Source organism: Rhineura floridana, chromosome 7 (genome assembly GCF_030035675.1).
Source record: "Rhineura floridana isolate rRhiFlo1 chromosome 7, rRhiFlo1.hap2, whole genome shotgun sequence".
NCBI lineage: Eukaryota > Metazoa > Chordata > Lepidosauria > Squamata > Rhineuridae > Rhineura > Rhineura floridana.
Window position 1 is genome coordinate 16,388,534 of NC_084486.1, and position 19,580 is coordinate 16,408,113.

The following is a 19,580-nucleotide window of genomic DNA, read 5'->3' on the forward strand; positions in this document are numbered from 1 at the left end:
TGAAATTCTGGATTTATTAAGTGTCTCTGTGAAGGGGTCTGTTTGCTATGAAAACATACTACTTTGCATTGCATTGAGAAATCCTCAGGTAAATTCATTTCCCCCATGGTTGCTTCCTCATGCTTTTGCATTTGTCATTGTTGGAAGATTATAGAATTTGTAAATATACAGTGCCCATTGATTCTGAAAGACCACATTGTTCTTAAACAAACAGCTATCATTTACCGAAAGGGAGAGAAACTGTTTTTGAGCAATCAGTTTGCTCAACCTTCATATTGCTCAACCAACTTTTAAAAAATATATAAAATGACCACTGAACGCTGGAAAAGTTAGTCTCAGTGAATCGCCATCCAGAACACCAAAATCTCAGAGTAAGTGGGGAATGGTGATCTTTATGTATTTTCTTATTTCTGTCATTTTAACCAGGAATGTTGCAGTTTTCTAAGAAGCATCCTAACCAAAATTCCTTTCAGTGTGGCATCGCTCAATATTTCGGATGAGGTGGAATGTATGATTCATGCAGTTAACATTCTGCTTTATTTAGTGCATTGAGAAGTAGCATATATTATTTTTACTTAGATTGGTCCTGCACAGACTGCAAACAGGATGCAAAATAATGGGTTGAAGGCAGTTTGCAAACCACGGGTAGGGTATTCAAACCAGTGTGGTTTAACTCTCAGTCCCTCTTCCCAAGGAACTCTGGAAATTGCAGCTCTATGAGGTGAATAGGGGTTTTCTAACAACTCTCTGGAGTCCAGCCTTTCCCAACCGGTGTGCCTCCAGATGTTGTTGGACCACAACTCCCATCAGCCTCAGCCATTGGCAATGCTGGCTGAGGCTGGTGGGAGCTGTGATCCAACAACATCTGGAGGCACACTGGTTGGGAAAGGCTGCTTCTGGACCCTTCACAAACTACACTTCCTAGAAACCTTGCATGCTTTGCAGAGCCATCCTTGTACATTACCTGGAACTAAGTCCATTGTGTTCAATGGGGCTTACACCAAGTAAGTGTACAGAGGTCTGCAATCTCTTGATTGTTTTGACTTTGACAATCTTAAAAAAATCTAACCTTATAAACTGTCAAATATTAATGACCATTGGATTTTAGCTATTCAATGCTGTCAGACACTATCACACCATTTAATCTTATTTACATGCTGTTGAATATTAAAAAATAATGCATGCCAACCAGGGAATATTGACAAATATAATACTTCAATGATATATCATGCAGCAACAAAGTAATGGATGACAGGAATACAGTTGGAATACCTGGGTTCAAATTTTCATTCAGCCATGAAATGCATGATTTTGGGTCCAGTCACCGATTCTAAGGCTAATATACATATTGCTTGCTTCTCAGGCTAACGCACTCATTGTTGTTGTGAAGATAAAATGGAACAACTCCCATGCATCATCCTGAGGGAAGGGGTAGATGCAAATGTGGTAGAGAATGATTTGATAACTTCTTTTTAAAAAGTAATAGTACTAGTAGCGGTAGTATTGTTATCATTATCGTCATCACCATCCCATGCTTTTAAAAAGACTACACAAAGTAATATAAAAATAAAGGGGAAAACTGTGGCAATAAAATCATTAAAAGTTATAATATATGAAAAGAAAAAACCCAACAACTTTCTGAAAATTAAAACATTAGCATAGCATACTAAAAACTAGGGAAAGCTTTTGGAACACAAAGAACACACAATCATCCTAAATGAAAGCACTTTTGCTTTCAAGTGGAGAGATAAGCTTGTGCTTCACTAGTGAGATCTGTGGCAATTTAGCAGTGCTTAACTTTAGCTGGATTGTGCTTAAATTAACCGAAGGTTCACAAATAGAAATGGGAAAGTTTATTTATTTTATTTTATTAGATAAGTTGTGGCCCTGCAGATGTTGTTAGACTCTGTCAGACCCAGCCAGCATAGCCAATGGTCAAGGATGATGGGAGTTGAAGTCCAGCAACATCTGGAGGGCCACAGCTCTAATATCTCTGGCATTAGCATCTGCACTCCCAGAAGTACTGGAGACTTCTGTAGTGTAGTGGTTTGTGGTTTACAACACATTTGGGGACTGAACAGATCTTTAGAAACCCTTTAAAACTAAACACACGTCTTCTGTTTGTGGAGGAGCATAATGGCTCTAGCTATAGCTGCAGGCCAGTCTTCAAGTTCAGGAAAATACGGCAATAACCAACAGGGATTTTGCGAGGGTGCTGTGGGCAACTCACATCACCTGGGATACCTCTTAGGATGGGTAGATGACTCATGTGGTTTTTTTTAAAGGTCAGACAGTCGGAACAATGCAGCTGTTTCTAGCATTCAGTCTTCTTCTTTTGGGAACATCTTTGACCAGCTCACAACCAGGCCAGGAAAGGGGTGTGAAAGAAGGTATGTTTATATATCAGACATAGCTCAGTGGTACAGCACATGCTCTGGATGCAAAAGTTTCTGTTCCTGTCATCTCCAATCAAAGGGATCTTAGGTAGATGTCTTTACTATCTCCGCTGCCTAAGATCTAGTTCTAAAAAGCTGCTGTTGAAGATGGTTGAATGATTTACTCATACAAACTGACATATCAGGACTGTTAGCCTAACCTTCTAGCTTTCTGAATGCAAGGAATGTCTCTTTTTGGAGGAGTGCTCAGACACTTGAGCTCCTGCCTGAAGTGGAACAGTTCATAAACAGGTTTACTAACATCTACTGTTAGTGAGAGCTAGACCTGAGGTCTGGAGATCCATCGTCAGTTGAAGTAGACAATACAGTACTGCACTAGATAGGGCAATGGCCTCATTCTGCATAAGCCAGTTCCATGTGTGCTTTGTGAGGGCAGACATATATTAAACACAGGAGATTCGATTACAAAACGAAAGCTGTATTCAGAGTTTTAAAAGTAAATTGTGTACACAAACAATGAGATGGATATAATATATGCATAATAGCTAGGTGGGATTTGTTTCGATGGATAGAATTCCTTTGAAAGGAAGGGAAGCAAGCCCAAGAAATATTATGTTACTGGATTTGTGCTGGAGAATTAAGACCTAGTGAAAATGATATTGTTTTTCCTTACAGAAGTGGAGCATTTGAAAGAAGGACTACAACATTTGGAAACAAAACTGGAAAAACTTGAGCGTGCTTTTTTCACAGTCCATAAAGGTAAGTCTGATGTTTTCCCCAAGTCATTTCCAGAATCCTAGCTTCAGTTTTACTTACCATCTTTTTTAATTTTTATTTTCATTGTATTGCATCCCTTGTACACTGCTTAGAGATTATTATAGCTAAGTCATATATAAATTGTCTAAATAAAATAATAAATTATTAAGTTAGACATGCAAAACTCTGTGTCTTGCCAAAGATTCTGGGGTCTTTTCTAGGGTGTACATGTTTGTGTGGCTCAGACATAATCAATGTTGTGCCCTCCAGATGTTGTTACTCTACAGCTCCCATCAGCCCCAGCTAGCATAACCAATGGTCAGGAATGATGGAGTCCAACAGCATCTGGATGTCACCATATTTATCTACCCCTGGACTGTGGCTCGATGGTTAGGCCTGAATGAACTGAGAATATGCCCTAGAATGAACCCAGACCTCTCCTGCAGCTGCACATTGCTGAGGAAGCCTGGTAATGCTGAGCATTAGTCAAGTGCTCTTTCAGAGCATCTTATCTGCCATTACTAATTTTCTCTCTGAGGAGTGCCTATTAGTTTCCAATGTAACACAGGATTTCAGGGAACAGTGTTTGAAAACCACTGATATGGACTAATATTATTTTGGAATATTACCACCAATTTTAACCTTTAATCTTCCTACCCCTTTTATAACGAAAGGGGTATAACAAATTAGGGCTGTGGGGCCACTTTGGTTGAATTTTAAATCAAATTGGGCCAGTTTCGGACCTGGTTGAGGAAGCTCTGATTCAGACCCATCCAGAGTTCAACACACGTTCTAAGAAATCCAGGCAACCTGTCTCCAAAGTGTTGCAAAAATGCAAAACAACACCATAGAAGGAGAATGTTAGGATGGGGAGAGTGGGAGGATGGAAACTAGACTTTGCTTATTGACAGCTCTGGCTTCCAATCCGGGGATAGAATCTCACCCATCACTCTCCAATCACCGTGTGCGTGTGTGTATGTGTGAAATAATTAAGTATTAGAAGTGCAGTTTGCTCTCATTGCCTTTCACTTTTTTGTAAGTTTTTTGAATGTTAGAAATCTGAGTTTGGCAGAGTTTGGTGGCATGTCTAAAGATAAATATTATTATTTTAAAGCAAATTTTAAAGGTGTCTAGCACAAAATCTCCTGGAGCTACCTGTCTCAAATTTGGTAGAGTTAATCCCCTCTTGAGGGGCTATCATGACTCCAAACAATTATGTGGAAAAAAATTGGTTTCCCAATGCAAGTCAATGGAAGGACAGAAAATTCGGATTTCTGAATTAGTGTTTGTATCTAGGGTCCAAATCAGGCCAGATTGAATCTGAATTGGTCCAAATTGAACCTGGGCCCAAATCCAAATTGCTGGGTATGAACTGAATCAGGGTGGCCTTGCACAGCCCTAGTAAAAATGCATACGGCTTCGTCTTCTTTCCTGTGCCAATTCACACTCTCTTCCCTGTACTCTGACCCCCTTCAGTGGGGATGTCCTACATTTTGAGAATTACACTTGAGAATCTTGCCCTCTGTAAAGGCCAGACTTGATGTGATGATGTTCACACTTAGAAAATTAGGAAAGCATGCTTCACCTGGCCACTTTTATTTTAGAAGAGAAGCAGCCATGCCCCCCCCACAAGCCAGAACACACTCCTGAGCCAGATTGGGGGACTCATTACTCTTTTCCAGGTTAAACATGCTTGTTTAAAAGTTTAAGTAGAATGTAGTTTGGCCCTTACAACAACTCATTTCCTTTTCTGCCCTAGGAATTGGAGATTGCCTTGCCTCTAGTGAGTCTAGGAGGCTTTGGGGGGGGGAGTTCCCAGGAATCAATGAGCATTTCCACCCCTAAACTTCAACTCTGCAAAGGGTGGGATGATCTGATCTTGGTGGGGGAGTGAACAGAAAAGCTTCCCCTTCCCTATGTATGCTCTGCCTTCATAATAAAAACTGGACTCCCTCCTCCCCATGTAATTAGTTAAGGAAAAGCAAGATACAGAGTTGCCTGCTAGGTATTGCGCATGTCTAGTTTGGCCCTAAGTTTGCATCCCCAACAGAAAATTGTATCTTCCCGCATCATTTTCACATTCGCCCTTTTTTCAGTGTTGCCCTTTGCCTTTCCATTGCCTTCTAAATTCAGATCATAAGCCGATCTGAAAGGGACTGTCTTTTGTTTGTGTTGCCCTGCAATGTGCCATGTGTAGTGGGCACTATATTAACAAACCAACTTTCTCAAGAAGATTCTCACAGCAGATCATTTAAACAATGGAATGTGTGTGTTCTGTGTTTCTAGCTCGCTCTTTCGGAAGTGGCAGTGAAAGACTATACATCACAAATGGAGGTGAAGGGGACTTTGAAACAGCAAATTCCACCTGTCTTGCAGCTGGTGGTCACATTCCTTCACCAAAGAAAGAGCCCGAGAATCAGGCCCTGCAGAGTGTGTTAAAGAGGCATGACAAATCCGCCTACGTTCTGGGCCATAATTCTGTTGGATACACAAACTGGGCAGCCGGAGAACCAAACAATGCTGATGGAACTAAGAACTGTGCAGAAACTGACAAAGAGGGCAAGTGGCGAGCTGCATCCTGTGGAGGGAAGCACTTGATAGTTTGTGAATTTTCCTTTATCCCCTAACTTTGGTTAGCATCTGTACCAGTGTGGTGTAAGTGGAAAGAGTGTTGGTCTTGGACTCGGAGGGTCCAGGTTCAAACCCTCACTCAATCATAAAGCTCACTGGATAACTCTCAGCCTAACCAACCTCACAGGGTTGTTGTGAGGCTAACAGTGGGTGAATTTGCACATATGCTTCCTTGAGCTTCTTGGAGGAAAGATGGAAGTAAATGAATCTGATAAATAAAAAAAATTGTCAGAGCTTCTTTGGTTTACTAGATGTATTGAATCAATAATGTGTGAAGCGTATATGTAGGAAAGATGCCCCCACTTGAAATGTCCAGATTCTTTTAAGATGAACCTAACTAATTCACACTTTCCAAAACAATATGTGAACCGATCACAGCCATCTGTCAAATTTCCCACTTCTCTGAATTTTGCAAAGCAGTTCTCCAGCCAAGTAATTATCCTAGGGTAAAGTATGCATAAAAATGGATATATTCGTGTAAGTAACATAAAAAATGCATTGTATTAGGGGAAATTGCTTTGCAAAAATATGTATATCAAAGAAAATTTCATACCAAAATTTGTATATTAGGAGAAAATTGCACTAAAATGCTGATAACGCTTTTTTTAAAAAAAATGCAGATTTTTTGTGGAGAACTGAATGTAAGATAAGTGCATCTCACTAAAGGGACATGTGTGCTTGTTCAGTCTGCTGTCCAAATTCTAACTGTTGATGAGCAACTTCAAGGCCCCTCTTTTCTTTTCATATGACTCTATCATTAAACTGGACTGAGACTGGGTGGCCCTTCAACAGGCATTGCCTTCCTACAGAGGACTGTGCTGTGTAAGGCAGGGCACATGGCCACCCTACAGAAAAGACGAGAGAGAATAAGATCTTTGTAACATTTACATGTCCACGTTTAGTGGTAGCTTACCTCATGTTGCATCAAAGCATTAACAGTTTGTGACAATGAAAATTAAAACTGCCTTGCAGACCAAGACACCTAGCTCCATCTAGCTCAACATTTTGTGGATAGCCAGATGCCACTGGAAGTTCACAAGGTGATGGCTTTTCCCAATTGCCTGTCCCCAGCAGCTGGTATTCAGAGGTATATTGCCTTGGTGCAAGGAGGTTCCATTTAGCTACCATAGCACATTGCACCAGCATTATCTAATAGGTTTGCCAGATTTTCAGAAAGGAGGAGATGCTGCCCTTTCCTTATGCTGGGGTAGTCCCTGTGATGCCCTCCCAATGTTGCTGGAATAGAACTCCCATCATCCTTGACCATTCACCACATTGGCTGGGCTGATGGGAGTGAAGAACATCAGTAGGGCCACAGGTTCCCCCCCCCCCAGCCTTACAGGTCTCTATACGCAGAGTAGTTCTTTTCTTCTCAAGAAAGTGATATAGTGATGTCCCCCCCGTACCTTAGGGCCCATAGAGATTGCCAAATTATCCCGAGCAAGTTCTTCACCGCAGGGCAGCTTTGTATCATCCTGCCAAGGAATATGAAAACATTTTGACAGGCTATCAGATTGTGGCAAAATGATTAATTTATTATTTATTATCTGTAACCACCACACAGAAAAAGCCACATATATACATAGTATTAATATTGTGCCTCAAGCACAATCTTAAGGGATGAGGAATACACACACAAATTATTTTAATATACAAGGGTTCTGAGACAGCTTGGTTTTTCCTGGTGGTATCCATGTAGCAGCTTGTACATACTGACATAAGCTCCACTGAGCTGTGATGAGCAGTAATCACAGTTTAAGTACTCCTTAGATCAGCCGTTCCCAACCAGTGTGCCTCCAGATGTTGTTGGACCACAACTCCCATCAGCCTCAGACAGCATTGCCAATGGTCAGGAAAGATGGGAATTGTGGTCCAACAACATCTGGAGTCACACTGGTTGGGAAAGGCTGCCTTAGATGTTTCCACTGTGTATTTGCAGTGAAGTAGTGGGGGGCGGGTAGAGATGGGAAAATCTGTCAATTTTGCTTTTCTCTGTTTCTCATTTTTCCAATCTGAAATTAAATTCTCCAGATTTCTGTAGCAATTGATTTTTTTAAAAAAAAATCCTCATAAAAATCCTCTAGTATTTTAGTGTGAATTTCTCCTAATAAACACATTGTTGTATTAATGTACTCATTTTGCAAGCCATTTCTCATCAAATAATGTATTTTTGTATGTTATTTTCACTCATATATTCATTTGTATGCATACTTTCCTCGAGGATATGCATTTTCGTATACATTGTTTGGGTGGCAAACTGCATCGCAAAATTCAAATGAGTGTGAATTTTGAAGGATGGCTGCGTTTCGGTTCTCATATTGCTTCAGAGTGTGCAAATTTGACAGATTTGGCTTGAAATGCAAACCGAATCACATTTCTCACCCATTCCTAGTGTGCAGAGGATAAATAATAGGGCTGTGCAACCAATTTGTCTGAACTGATTGGGACAAATTTGCACCAAATTCAGATTGGGTCAAGGCACTACACATTGCTACAGAGCAGGTCAGGTGCAGATCCGGAACTAAAAACAACCACCAGCAGCCAGATAAATTATCCCCAGAATGTTGCAATTATTGATACCATATAAGCAGAATGCCAGGCTGGATAGAGGGGACAAGGAGAACTGGACCTTGCTTACTTAGAGCAAGAATCTCACTCATCACTCTCCAGTCACAGTGCATGAGGAAGACGGATGGTGGAGTCTTAAAATGCAGCAAGCTCACACGGTCTTCATTCTTTTACAAGTTCTGTCTCATGGCGTTTTGTGGCATTGGTTCAGTTTATATTTTGTTTCCTTCACAAGGCCCTGCTCAGCCTTATCACTGTTTGTTTTCCATCCTTTCTCAGTCAGCCCCAGCCCCATCCTTATCTACATACAAAAAAGCTGTTGTCTGTTTCTTAGTGATTTAGGCAGCGTCTCTTTCCTTATCAATTTTGGCCCTGGTTTTTTAGGTTAGGTTTGCATATTATTTACAGCGGTCTTCTCTTTTCTGTGTCTTTGTGTATTGCTACTTTGTCTTTTGTGTGGGTGTGTGGGTGCGTTTCAATAAGTCTTAGGAGCACATTGTACACAGTGCAGAAGCTGCACGCGCACACGCACACACACACACAGAGTGTATAGATATATAGTAATTTGTTTAAGAGTGTTAAGCATGCCATTTTGGAACTGCATATCAACTTGGAGAACATTTGCAGCAGCCCTACTTACAAAAAATTATCCCAGCATGAAGACTTTCAACAGCAAAAAAGCAAAGGCATTCCTCTCCTTTAGTTTTTGTGATACATTTGAAGGAGCAATAAGCAATACCCTTTTTTTTACACTTATCCAGGGTGTCATTTGCCATTTTATTACCCTTCTTTGAAGTAGTATTTCCTATAGAGAAAACTCCACAGCTTATGAAAAATTACCTACAACAACCATTTTCTGAATTTGGAGCACAGCATATCAGGAAACACGCTCTATTTCCAATTAAGATCTTTGAATAAGAGATAGTGACAGATTATGGTAAAAAAAAGAGAGACTTCTCCGGGGAGTGTGTAAGTTTGTTTTCTTATACTCTGCCACGTACATTATTAAAGCGTTCATTCTGTTGCCTCTGTGACTGCCAGGAGGCTCTTTGTTTGCCTGTCAGTTCAAGCAAGTATTGAACAAGTCTTGATTTATTCATAACAAAAATAAAGATTTACAAAACGTTCAGTTTTACTGTCAAATCGCAATGTTCAGCAAAGAGCTGGCAAGCACAACTTAAGGCAATCAATCATTTCCTTGGGGTGATAAAGATTCGAAGGAGTAGGAGAGAAGGAATTTAAGAATGTGCACTAGCACTTGTGAGGATTTCGAAACAAAACAAAGAAAAGCCAGAATTAATGGCTGGACTTATGGTTGGTTCAGGCATTCAGAAAGGACTTCTGAGAATGCAGCCAGCTAGCCCCCACTCTACAGATACTGTTGTGCGCACCAATCAAACCCCTGGGTGTCATGCAAGCAGCATCAGTTTTAAGAGGGTATACATCATACAACCACCTCCATGATGATGGGAATGCTAGTCAATCAGGGTTCACAACTTGTAGAAGGAGCTCTGTGCACATACATCCGTATGGCTGAGGGAAATGGCCAAGCGCATTGGCATCTAGCAGGCAGGGGTAGCTGGGTTCACTCTTGTACACCCCTTCACACGGTCAGTACCCGGGGTACCACACATCTAAGTAGACCTTCTGAATCCTGATATTTACTGTTTATTTATTTAGAATATGTATATACCTCTTTTCAATAAAAAGTAAACAAAATGGTTCACATAGTAAAGTACTACACACAACCAGCTAAAGAGCCCCTCCCACCGGTAAAGCCATTAAGTCCAGAATCAAAAAGTACATAACTGTACATGTGCATGTGTACACACATACACACTTTTCTGTTTCTGCTGCTGGCTGGCCTGACTATGTTTCCTTTGTTCTTCTCATGTGTGATAAAGATATCCTGTGATGCAAGAAGCAGAAAACATACACACACAGTGCATTTGGGAAGCTCCCAGATAATGGTGTGATGGCCTCTCAAGTTTGATTGTGGGCTCTCTGTTTTAAATTGCATGCAGGTTAATCTAGCCATGCCTTTCCTTTTCCTTAACACTAAATCATGAGGCAATAATTTTCCTCAAGAAGAATTGCTGCATTCTCTCTCCAGGAACATTATGTCATTGCCAGGAACATTATGTCATTGCCAGTCAGGGGGAGGTAGTCTAAATCTCCACCAATAGCAAAGGTATATGCCAAAAAATATTTCACCCCAAAGTCTGGGTTATATTTTACAAAATGTGCTATTTTGGTGGCCTAAGAAGCAAGGTGATTATTCACTAATAGGCCAAAATCCTTGAGGTTTAAGGGTTGATATTTCTATCAAACTTCAGAAAGCAGGGAAATTGGGCAGCTATAGTTAATGCACCAGGGGAGCAGGAGACCTGACCTCTCTGAGATGTTGTACTGCCCTACCAATTTGTCAAAATGCAAACACAATTTGGGTAGGTCTTTTACAGTCCAATCCACTTCCTGGGTAGCTTGGAAGAATTTGGTAACACATGCTTCTGAGCATAATGGGGAATTTTATATATCCACACATATATAATCATAGATATTAATGAAGGTATATGTTTTATAATCATAAGCAATTAAGCAAAGGAAGGGGGAGGGAAGGGGCAAGAGGGAGGGAAGAGGGAAGAGGGAGGGAATAGGGGGGAGGAGAAGGGAGGGTGGGTTTGATCATTTGTATACTTTTTGTGTACAGTGGGATTTATTTCTGTGCAATCATATTTGGAATTGGAGATGGACTGCCTTCAAGTCAATCCCGACTTATGGAGACCATATGAATAGGGTTTTCATGGTAAACGGTATTCAGAGGTGGTTTTACCATTGCCTTCCCCTGAGGCTGAGAGGCAATGACTGGCCCAACGTCGCCCAGGGAGCTTCATGGCTGTGTGGGGATTCGAACCCTGGTCTCCCAGGTCATAGCCCGACACTGACCCAGGGAAGGGGGAGGAGGAGGGAGGGTAGGAGGAGGGGGAGGGGAGGAGATTGGGTGGGTGGCTGACTGTTGAACCAGTCTGGCCACTGGAGCTCTGTCAGGGGAATAGGAGCCTCCTCTCAGCACCCTTCACAAACTACACTTCCCAGGATTCTTTGGGGGAAGCCATGGCTGTCTCAAGTGAAATCAAAGTCTGGTGTGGGTGTGACCCCCTGATTAGCCAAGCCAAGCAGCTGTGAGTCTGGCTTTTAGAAAGCTGACAGTTGGTTCTTACTGAGCATGCCCGACATTATCCTTGAGTTCCAGCCAAAATTTCTTAAATTAATTAAAAATCAGCCAGGCAATTTTTTTAACTTTTAAACAGCAGAAGATGAAGGTCGGGGATGGGGCAAGGTCAGTAACAGAATTACAGTTACTCTGTGAACATGGCTGATTTTTAATGAATTTCAACAGATTATGAGAACTCTCAGAGAAAAAAGTCCAAAAGGGCTCTGATGTTTTTTCCCTCTCTTTTTAGACTTTGAACTGTCTATCCTCTCTGACAGTTTTGTGTATTGCCATGAAAATTTACAGGGTTGTTAAGCAAGCGTTTCTAAGTTCAGGACAATAAGTTCTGTAAGGTTTTGTTTTGAAATGAGCTTATGGGAAGCATCAGAATGACATGGGGGTATTTTCAATTTAACATTGCAGAATGTGAAAAATCCATGCTGGCTATAGTATACAGCCACTTTTGTGGCTGTATAATGAGAGAAATATAATTTCCTAGGTTAGATTATCTGTAGAAACAGTAGTAACACAGAAAAGAAGCAAAGTAAGAACACCAAAAACATACAACAATGTAATTCTCCATCTTTGGAGATGCAGTCCTGATTGCAGGTGCTTGCCATATGCTCAGAGGCACATGTTTACCAAATTTGTGCAAGGTCGGTACAATATTTCAGAGAAGAGGTCAGGTCTCCTACTCCCCTGGTGCATTCACTATGGTCAATAGACCAGAAATAAACCAACCGTAGTTGTCCTTTGTTCTTCCACAGTAGCTTGGTGAGTGCCTTCTGACCTGGGGGTCTCATCTTCCAGCACTATCTCATGTTGAATTTTGGATAGTCTATTCATAGGGTTTTCATGGTAAGAGATATTCAGAGGTGATTTACCCTTGCCTTTCTCTGAGTTTGGATGCTACTTAGTCTGGTGTCTCAACTTTGACCATTCCGCCTTGGGTGCCCCTGCTAGGAGTCTATCCTCTTGGTTTAGACTCCTGATGGAATTGCGCTTAGCTTCTTTGACACTCTCAAACCACCCCACCACAGTAAGGTGTGCATACTAGAGGGGTAGTCCTTTATATTGCAGCCAGTTAAAAAGATTTCCCTTGATTATCCAACTGAAGGAAAATCTAAAGGTCAGGAACAACACTACAAGGATAGACTCTCAAGGTGGAGTTAAAAAATGCACCCTAAAGTATTTGTTTTTTCTCTGGCCTTCCCTAAACTTATTGTATAGACAAGTTTATTTTTTGGGTGGAAACTAAAACTGAAATATCTAATGCAGCATCAAAGCCAAGCTCAGGAGCTCACTGTGATTACAAAAGTAGTTCAGTTCATGAAGAACCCGAACAGTCCGCAGGTGAAAGAGGACTGTAGGTATACGCAAAATTAAGCTCTTGTGTCTGGTATTCCTGTGGATCTCTCAAGGTTTGCTGTCTTTCCCATCCCCTGGCCTGGCCCTCATGTCCTCTTCATCAGTGGGCGGGGAAATGGCTGGTGCTATTTGCATCTCCCCACAAATGCCCCACTTAGAAATGTGGTTGCTCCATCTAACAAGGAAGGCTGGCCACAGGGCTGGATAATAGTTGTTGTTGTTGTTATAAAACAACATATAAAATATAAAACAACAAGAAATGAGAAGTGTTCCTGCATCAAAATATGCATTGGAAACGTAAGGTGAGAAGGAGCAGAGGAGGCTGGTTGCATAGATTTTCTCTACCCAGGTGGTGCTTATTCTCCTGGTAGGATACTGACTCAGTGAAAAGAGTCACACAGTGTGCCCAATCCATGGGGATGATTGATTTGCACGTACTCCCCAGCCACATGGAATTGCTCCATAGGGAAGCCACTACCAGGCTGCTGTAAGTGTATGTGAAAGGGCCACATTAAAGGGGAGGCTTAGCAAAGTTATCTCCTTGTGGCACTGGCAGCATCTGAACTGCCATTTTAAACTTCTCACAATGTCCTAAAGCACCCACCATGGCATTGGTCTAGGGCATTATGGACAATTTAAAATAGTTCACAATTCTGGCTATCTAGCATGTCACACTCTCAGTGCCAGTGAGTCCCGCTTCTGTATGGCAGCCCGGGCAGCAGCCTGCAGCTGCTGACTGCTGGCACCAGTCCTGAAATGGCCTTTCCTCATACTACAATCAAACATTTCCCCCCAAAGCTATCAATATCAGTGAGCGAAGAGGAGACTGAACTTTTCTAAATAACAGGGATAACCCTTACTGTGTAGTAGTTGTTTTGAACTGGAGAAACCCATTAAACTGTCGACACATTGTTGGGGAAAGACTCAAATAAACAATGAAGGCATGAAACCATGTAATTATACAATAGGTCTCTCCTTACTTCCGTACTTTCATTGCCCGCCCCCTGCTCAGATATACCATTTGTCATTCTCCATTATATCACAACTAATATCTGTCAAATTCTGCAACTGGATCAGGAGGGTGGGACGTTTGTGCGTGTATGACAACACCCCCATTGATTTGCCCACATGGATTTATTTGCAGAAAATGTCTCTTTATCTGTGAGCTCCTCAGGTTCCAGACTTTTGCCTTTGAACTTGTTCAAGATGCCAAAAAAAGGCTTAAAAATTAAAATATCAACACAATGCGCCATTGTCAATCAGAGTTATAAGACATGAGGAAGGCAAAGTATACCTTGTTGGCAAATGTGATAGGAGCAGTAAAGCCATTTCCTGGATTACTTGTAGGTTTAATAGTTACGTGAGCTCATAATGCCCCCAATAATGGGGTGATTTGTCTCTTTTAGTGGCGGACCCCACTTCAACCCTACTTGAGTTTTTACCTAAATAGGACTTGAATGATCTAGCCCACAAACGTCTTTAGCCTGCCTGCCCACACATACATGCATTCGTAATTTGCACATCAGCAGCTCAAAATGGGAGGGAAAAGGATCCAGACATTTTCCATTTTGCAAAAGCTTCATTTCCTGGCTACCTGGAGGAAATTCTTACTTGCCTCAGGCGACCAAGCAAGTGCTTATTTGCAGCCTAGATTTACATATAGCAGGGATAGGGAACCTCTGGGCCTCCAGATGTGGTTGGACTCTCAACTCCTATCAGCCGTAGCCAGCATGGCCAATGGCCAGGTTCGGTGGGAGTTGTAGCCCAACCACATCTGGAGGCCCAAAGGTTCTCCAGCTCTAATCTATAGCAACAGCTGGCAATAGATTGAAAAGTATTCAGTGCTAGTTAGGTGTCCCTACCACATTTCCTCTTTTTACAACTCCAGAAGGTTATTTGTTTTATTTGAAACAACCATTTTTTCATTGCTAGGCTTTGCATATTAATGGCCTGTTTTGGCCAGGGCATGAACTTGAGTTGTGCTAAGCAACTGGGTCTGGGATATGTGAAAGACCTCTTGTTCACCCATGATTCTACCCACTTATTAAGATCTTCTGGGGAGGCCATCTCTCCACCCATTATGGTGTACTTTATGAGTATTCAGGACAGGGCCTTCAATAATAATAATAATAATTAACAATGATCAACAAAACTCTATCCATAATAGATATTCATGTCACATCATAGTATAATACAAATGAATATAAATTAAACGATTACAATATTTCTTTTTTTAACTGATTAAATCACAGATTAAGCACCACAGAAAGGTCCACACTTATTATTATTATTAAATTTATTTATACCCCGCCTTTTCGCCAAAGGCCCTCAAGGCGGCTTACAAAGAAAAATAACCACAAGTATAAAAATACATCAATAAAAGCAATACAATTTACAAAAATTAAACTAAATAACAAATAACATTAAGAGAAAAAAATGTCCTTTTTGTTCTATGCAAGCCTCACAAGGGCCTGTCCTATCCTTTTCACCCTCCAGCAAGAGTTTGTTGCCACATTCTAAAGTGGGTGAAGTTAACCCGGCACCTGGACTTCTGGTCATGGAGCACCCGCTTGCCCAGGATGTACTCCATGCTGTTGTGCACTGTATTGTTGTCACGCCCCTGGTATGGCTGGACATGAGACGCAACCTTGATAGCACATCTCTTCCCTCCAGGCTTGCTCCTTGATGGCTGCGGCTGCAGCTGCTGCAGCTTCCCCTCCGGCTCCTGTTCCTCCTCCGCCTCCCCCCACCCCGGCGGTGGCGGCCTGGGCAGGCCCGGTATGGGCCTTGAGGGCCTCACAGAACTGCTCGAGGCCAACGGCATGCTCCCTGCAGCCCAGGTGGGCCTCCAGCCAGCACATCAGGGTGGCGTGGTGCCGGGAGAGGAGCGGCTCAGCTGGGGGTGCTTCGCACAGGCGGGCTGCCTCCTCCTCCTGCAACCTGGCCTGGCCCGGCAGCACTGGCACCGGAGGCAGCAGTGGCGCCAGAGAAAGTGGCAACAACGACTTTGGCAAAGAAAGCGCCATGGGGCCAGAGGAGGAAGGTGAGGCCGATGACGCCTCCATGGCAGTGGTGGCCGCGCTGCCCCTACTTCGGGCGGTTTCATGTGCACCATGATGCAGAGGGACTATGGCCACACTAAATAGATGTATGGTTTTATTCAGAATAAGGCAGTTTTATATCTCATAGCACTTGATGATTTGCAGGTTAATATGTGACCTGATTCCAATGAAAAACATTGCATATGAGACCATCCCTTATGGTTCATTCACACAGGGTGACAGCTTTTGCTTTAAAGCCTTGTTTGTGGGTTTTCCAGAGGCATCTGGTTGATCAGTCACTTTGGAAAACAGGATGCTGTATTAGATAGGTGTATAGTCTATGATGGATAGCCAATGTGGTGCCCTCCAGATGTTTTAAACTTTAACTTCCATCATCCCTTGTTATTGGCAATGCTGCTTGGGGCTGATGGGAGTTATAATGCACAATGTTTGGGGGATTCCATATTGACCACCTCTGGTCTAAGAACATATGAACTCTGCTAGATGGGACTGAAGCCCTCTCTAGTACAGCATCCTATTTCCCACAGGAACTTACCAGATGCTTCTAGGAAGCCCACAAGGAGCACATGATGCTTGTTCTCATGTGATGTTGCAGTCATCAAGGGTTAAGAATGCATGTGTGAACCACTTTCCAAGTTTTCATATCACTGATGATAGCACAATGCTATCACTGCCTCAAGCCCAATGCCTTTCAATGGAGTCCATTCACACATTTAACTATGAGTCAAGTGATGAGAAATCATTGCCTACAACCACTCTACCAGCACTTATCCCATTGAGTCCTATTACTGACAAGGCATGCCCCTGCATTGGACTGCTTATATACATTGCACAAGCTCAGCTGATTGTGTTCTACATAGCAAAACTTTTCTAGCATAGCAATTATGCATATTTGACCCCTCAGTCCTTGCTCTCTAAAGACCAGTTCACCACACTTTGCAAGCAATGGGAAATTTCATTCTTTGTGCTGTGCACTCCTTATCAGCTATATAAGACTGAAAGGGGGCAACAGTTCTGAAGAGTTATCAATTGCCTATAAGTTTCCTCTGAGGTCATATGATTGAGAAACTAAAACCTGTGTTACTTAATTCATAGCCTATAAAAGGAAGGCTGAATTCCTAGCAGATTATTCCTGTCCAGGCCTCCATACAGCACCAGAACTACAAGCCGAGTGAGTGGATTTTTAATTTGTCCCTTAACAAGGATATGTGATTGAAATAGAGGTGATATTGAAAGCTGCTGTCAGTTCCTTGTTCAAACTGGTCAGATTGCATTGTGCTCCATGGATCTGATTAATTTCACCCAAAGCTAGATCTGCTTTCTTAATTCTGGCTTCATTGATAAGCTATCTTTTGATTATTAAGTGCTTTCTATATCAGACTTTCATATCTGTCTGTGCTTATCTAATAATTACCTCCAGTTTTAATGGCTAGTTGTTTTTGTGTCCAACAGCAGTATAATTTGTTAGTATCTTGATCCATTTTGTTTAACACCCTGATTTAAAAGAGGTTGGTAAATTGTCCTTTTGAATGTGGTGTTGAGAAGTCTGGCTGCCAAGGAAGAAGGTGTTCCTGCACCTTCTATTATTTTGCAGGAGAAAAGGTATTCTGGAAAGTACAGCTTACCTTACAAAGTTGTACTGGCTGAGATACCCTCTCCTTCGGAGCTAGGAACCCAGTACTTTGAATCTAGGAACGAACTACAAAATTCCCCATCACTATCACCCTTTCCCATAGAACTGGCAACAGACCAGGAAGGTGTGAGGAAGACTCCTGTCTGGAATCCCGGAGAGCTGTGTAGACCAAACTGAGTTAGATGGACCATTGCTCTGACTTAGTACAATGACTTATGGTATAATGCTTCCTATGTTTCCCACCAATGGACTTTCATGTATTGAACAGCATGTAGCATATTAATTGTTATGCAAAAGAGGGGAAATTCCACTGTCAAACAATTGCATCAGTGTCGGCCCTGTTGTTACGCAGACTGAGGCAGCTACCCCATTCCGAGGATACTGGGGGTAAGGAGTGGTGGCAAGGAGTTGTGTGTACCATACACCCAGCCTGTGCCCTCTAAACTAGCCTGCTGCCCTCCAGGTACAGTGGAGGATGCTGCAGTATTGAAGTCAGAGTCAGCTATTCATTGTGCTGGGCTTCTGTACATGGAATATACACAGATGGAGGGAGGAACACCATCTTGTCCTTCACCTGAGACAGGAAAATGGTTTGGGCTTCTGAAATGTCACTTCTGAACAATTTGTCCCTGTGGAGTGCCCTAACTGCTGACATCTTTTTTTTAAAAGAACTGCTTCTTCATACCATTAGCATTTGCCATGGTAATTGCTTGCAGAGTGTAGCGGCAATGAACACACAGTTGCCAGCCATAGCTTCACAGCACTCATCCACTGCATGTACTGTGTTTGGAGATAAGCAGTGTGGTATAGGGATGGAGGAGGGATTGATTTTAAATGGATTTATGCACAGAATTTGGTTATTCTCACCTTACAGAACTTTGACCTCTCCTTGCATCAAGCAGCAACTTATGTTTGAGCTGCTCAAGCATTGTCTTTTTTTTAAAAAAAAAACACCAATTAATTATATGCAAAATTATATACCAAAAATATGTACATTGTACATACAATATGTATAAAAGAGTCAAGCTTCATGCAGGAGTCAGGACTATATTTCTGGATGTATTATAAGGATTAATACACAAGCATTTTTCATAAAGTTATATGCATTGTTGTATGTAACTCTTTATGTGATCGTTACTTTAGGAAATCTGGAGTGTATGCACATAATATTATAAGAATTGTTCATATTTTTGGCAGAACCAGTAAAAATAAATAAATAATCCACTTCTCACCAAGATCAAGGAGTGATATTTAACTAGATGATAATGTGTCTTACTTGGAGGATAGGAATAAAGAGGAGAGCCAGAATTACTTAATAGGCTCTTACTCATATTTGGCAGAATCTTACACCCTTATTGAACAGAGGCTGCCTTTTAATGTTGAGACAGAATACCCTTTCCTAACAATCTTTGCAACAACAACAAAATCTTCTTTATTAGAACTTCTGATATCCTTTACCTGAAGTCACAGGACCCTGAAGACTTGGCTTTTTAGCGGTGCGTTTGAGATGGGCTAGTTTTCTACTGTTTTTAAATTTTAATTGTTTTATATACTGTTTTATCTTGTACGTCGCCCAGAGTGGCTGGACAACCAGCCAGATGGGCGACTAACAAATTTAATAATAAAATAAATTTAATAATAAAAATAAAAATACAGGAATCAGGAGGAAAAAATCTGTGCAGATAAGTTCCAACATTAAGATTTCCAGAAAATTCCATCCCTAATATAGCGTAGAATCTTGTTCCTCACTAAATCAGATCCTGTAGGGCACTCTAAACACTTGAAATATCTGTCTATCTGGTGCCATACATGGCTCTCCTCCCCTCTCCATTTTATCCTCGCAACAATCTTATAAAATAGATTAGGCTAAGTGACAGTGATTGGCCCAGGGTCACCCAGGGAGCTTCATGGCTGAGTGGGGATTTCAACTCTGGCCTCCCAGGCCATAGTCC

General features: G+C 41.8%; 1 protein-coding gene across 1 annotated transcript; it reads left to right on the forward strand.

Annotated features, from left to right (window-relative positions):
* The first annotated feature begins 264 nt into the window (after window positions 1–264).
* On the forward strand, window positions 265–6,017 carry LOC133388732 (phospholipase A2 inhibitor alpha-like protein). The gene is made up of 4 exons (XM_061634954.1): window positions 265–371; window positions 2,286–2,390; window positions 3,072–3,155; window positions 5,439–6,017. Exons 2-4 carry the CDS (start codon window positions 2,303–2,305, stop codon window positions 5,777–5,779), a joined length of 513 nt encoding a protein of 170 aa, XP_061490938.1. The 5' UTR covers window positions 265–371; window positions 2,286–2,302; the 3' UTR covers window positions 5,780–6,017.
* The last annotated feature ends 13,563 nt before the right edge of the window (window positions 6,018–19,580 follow it).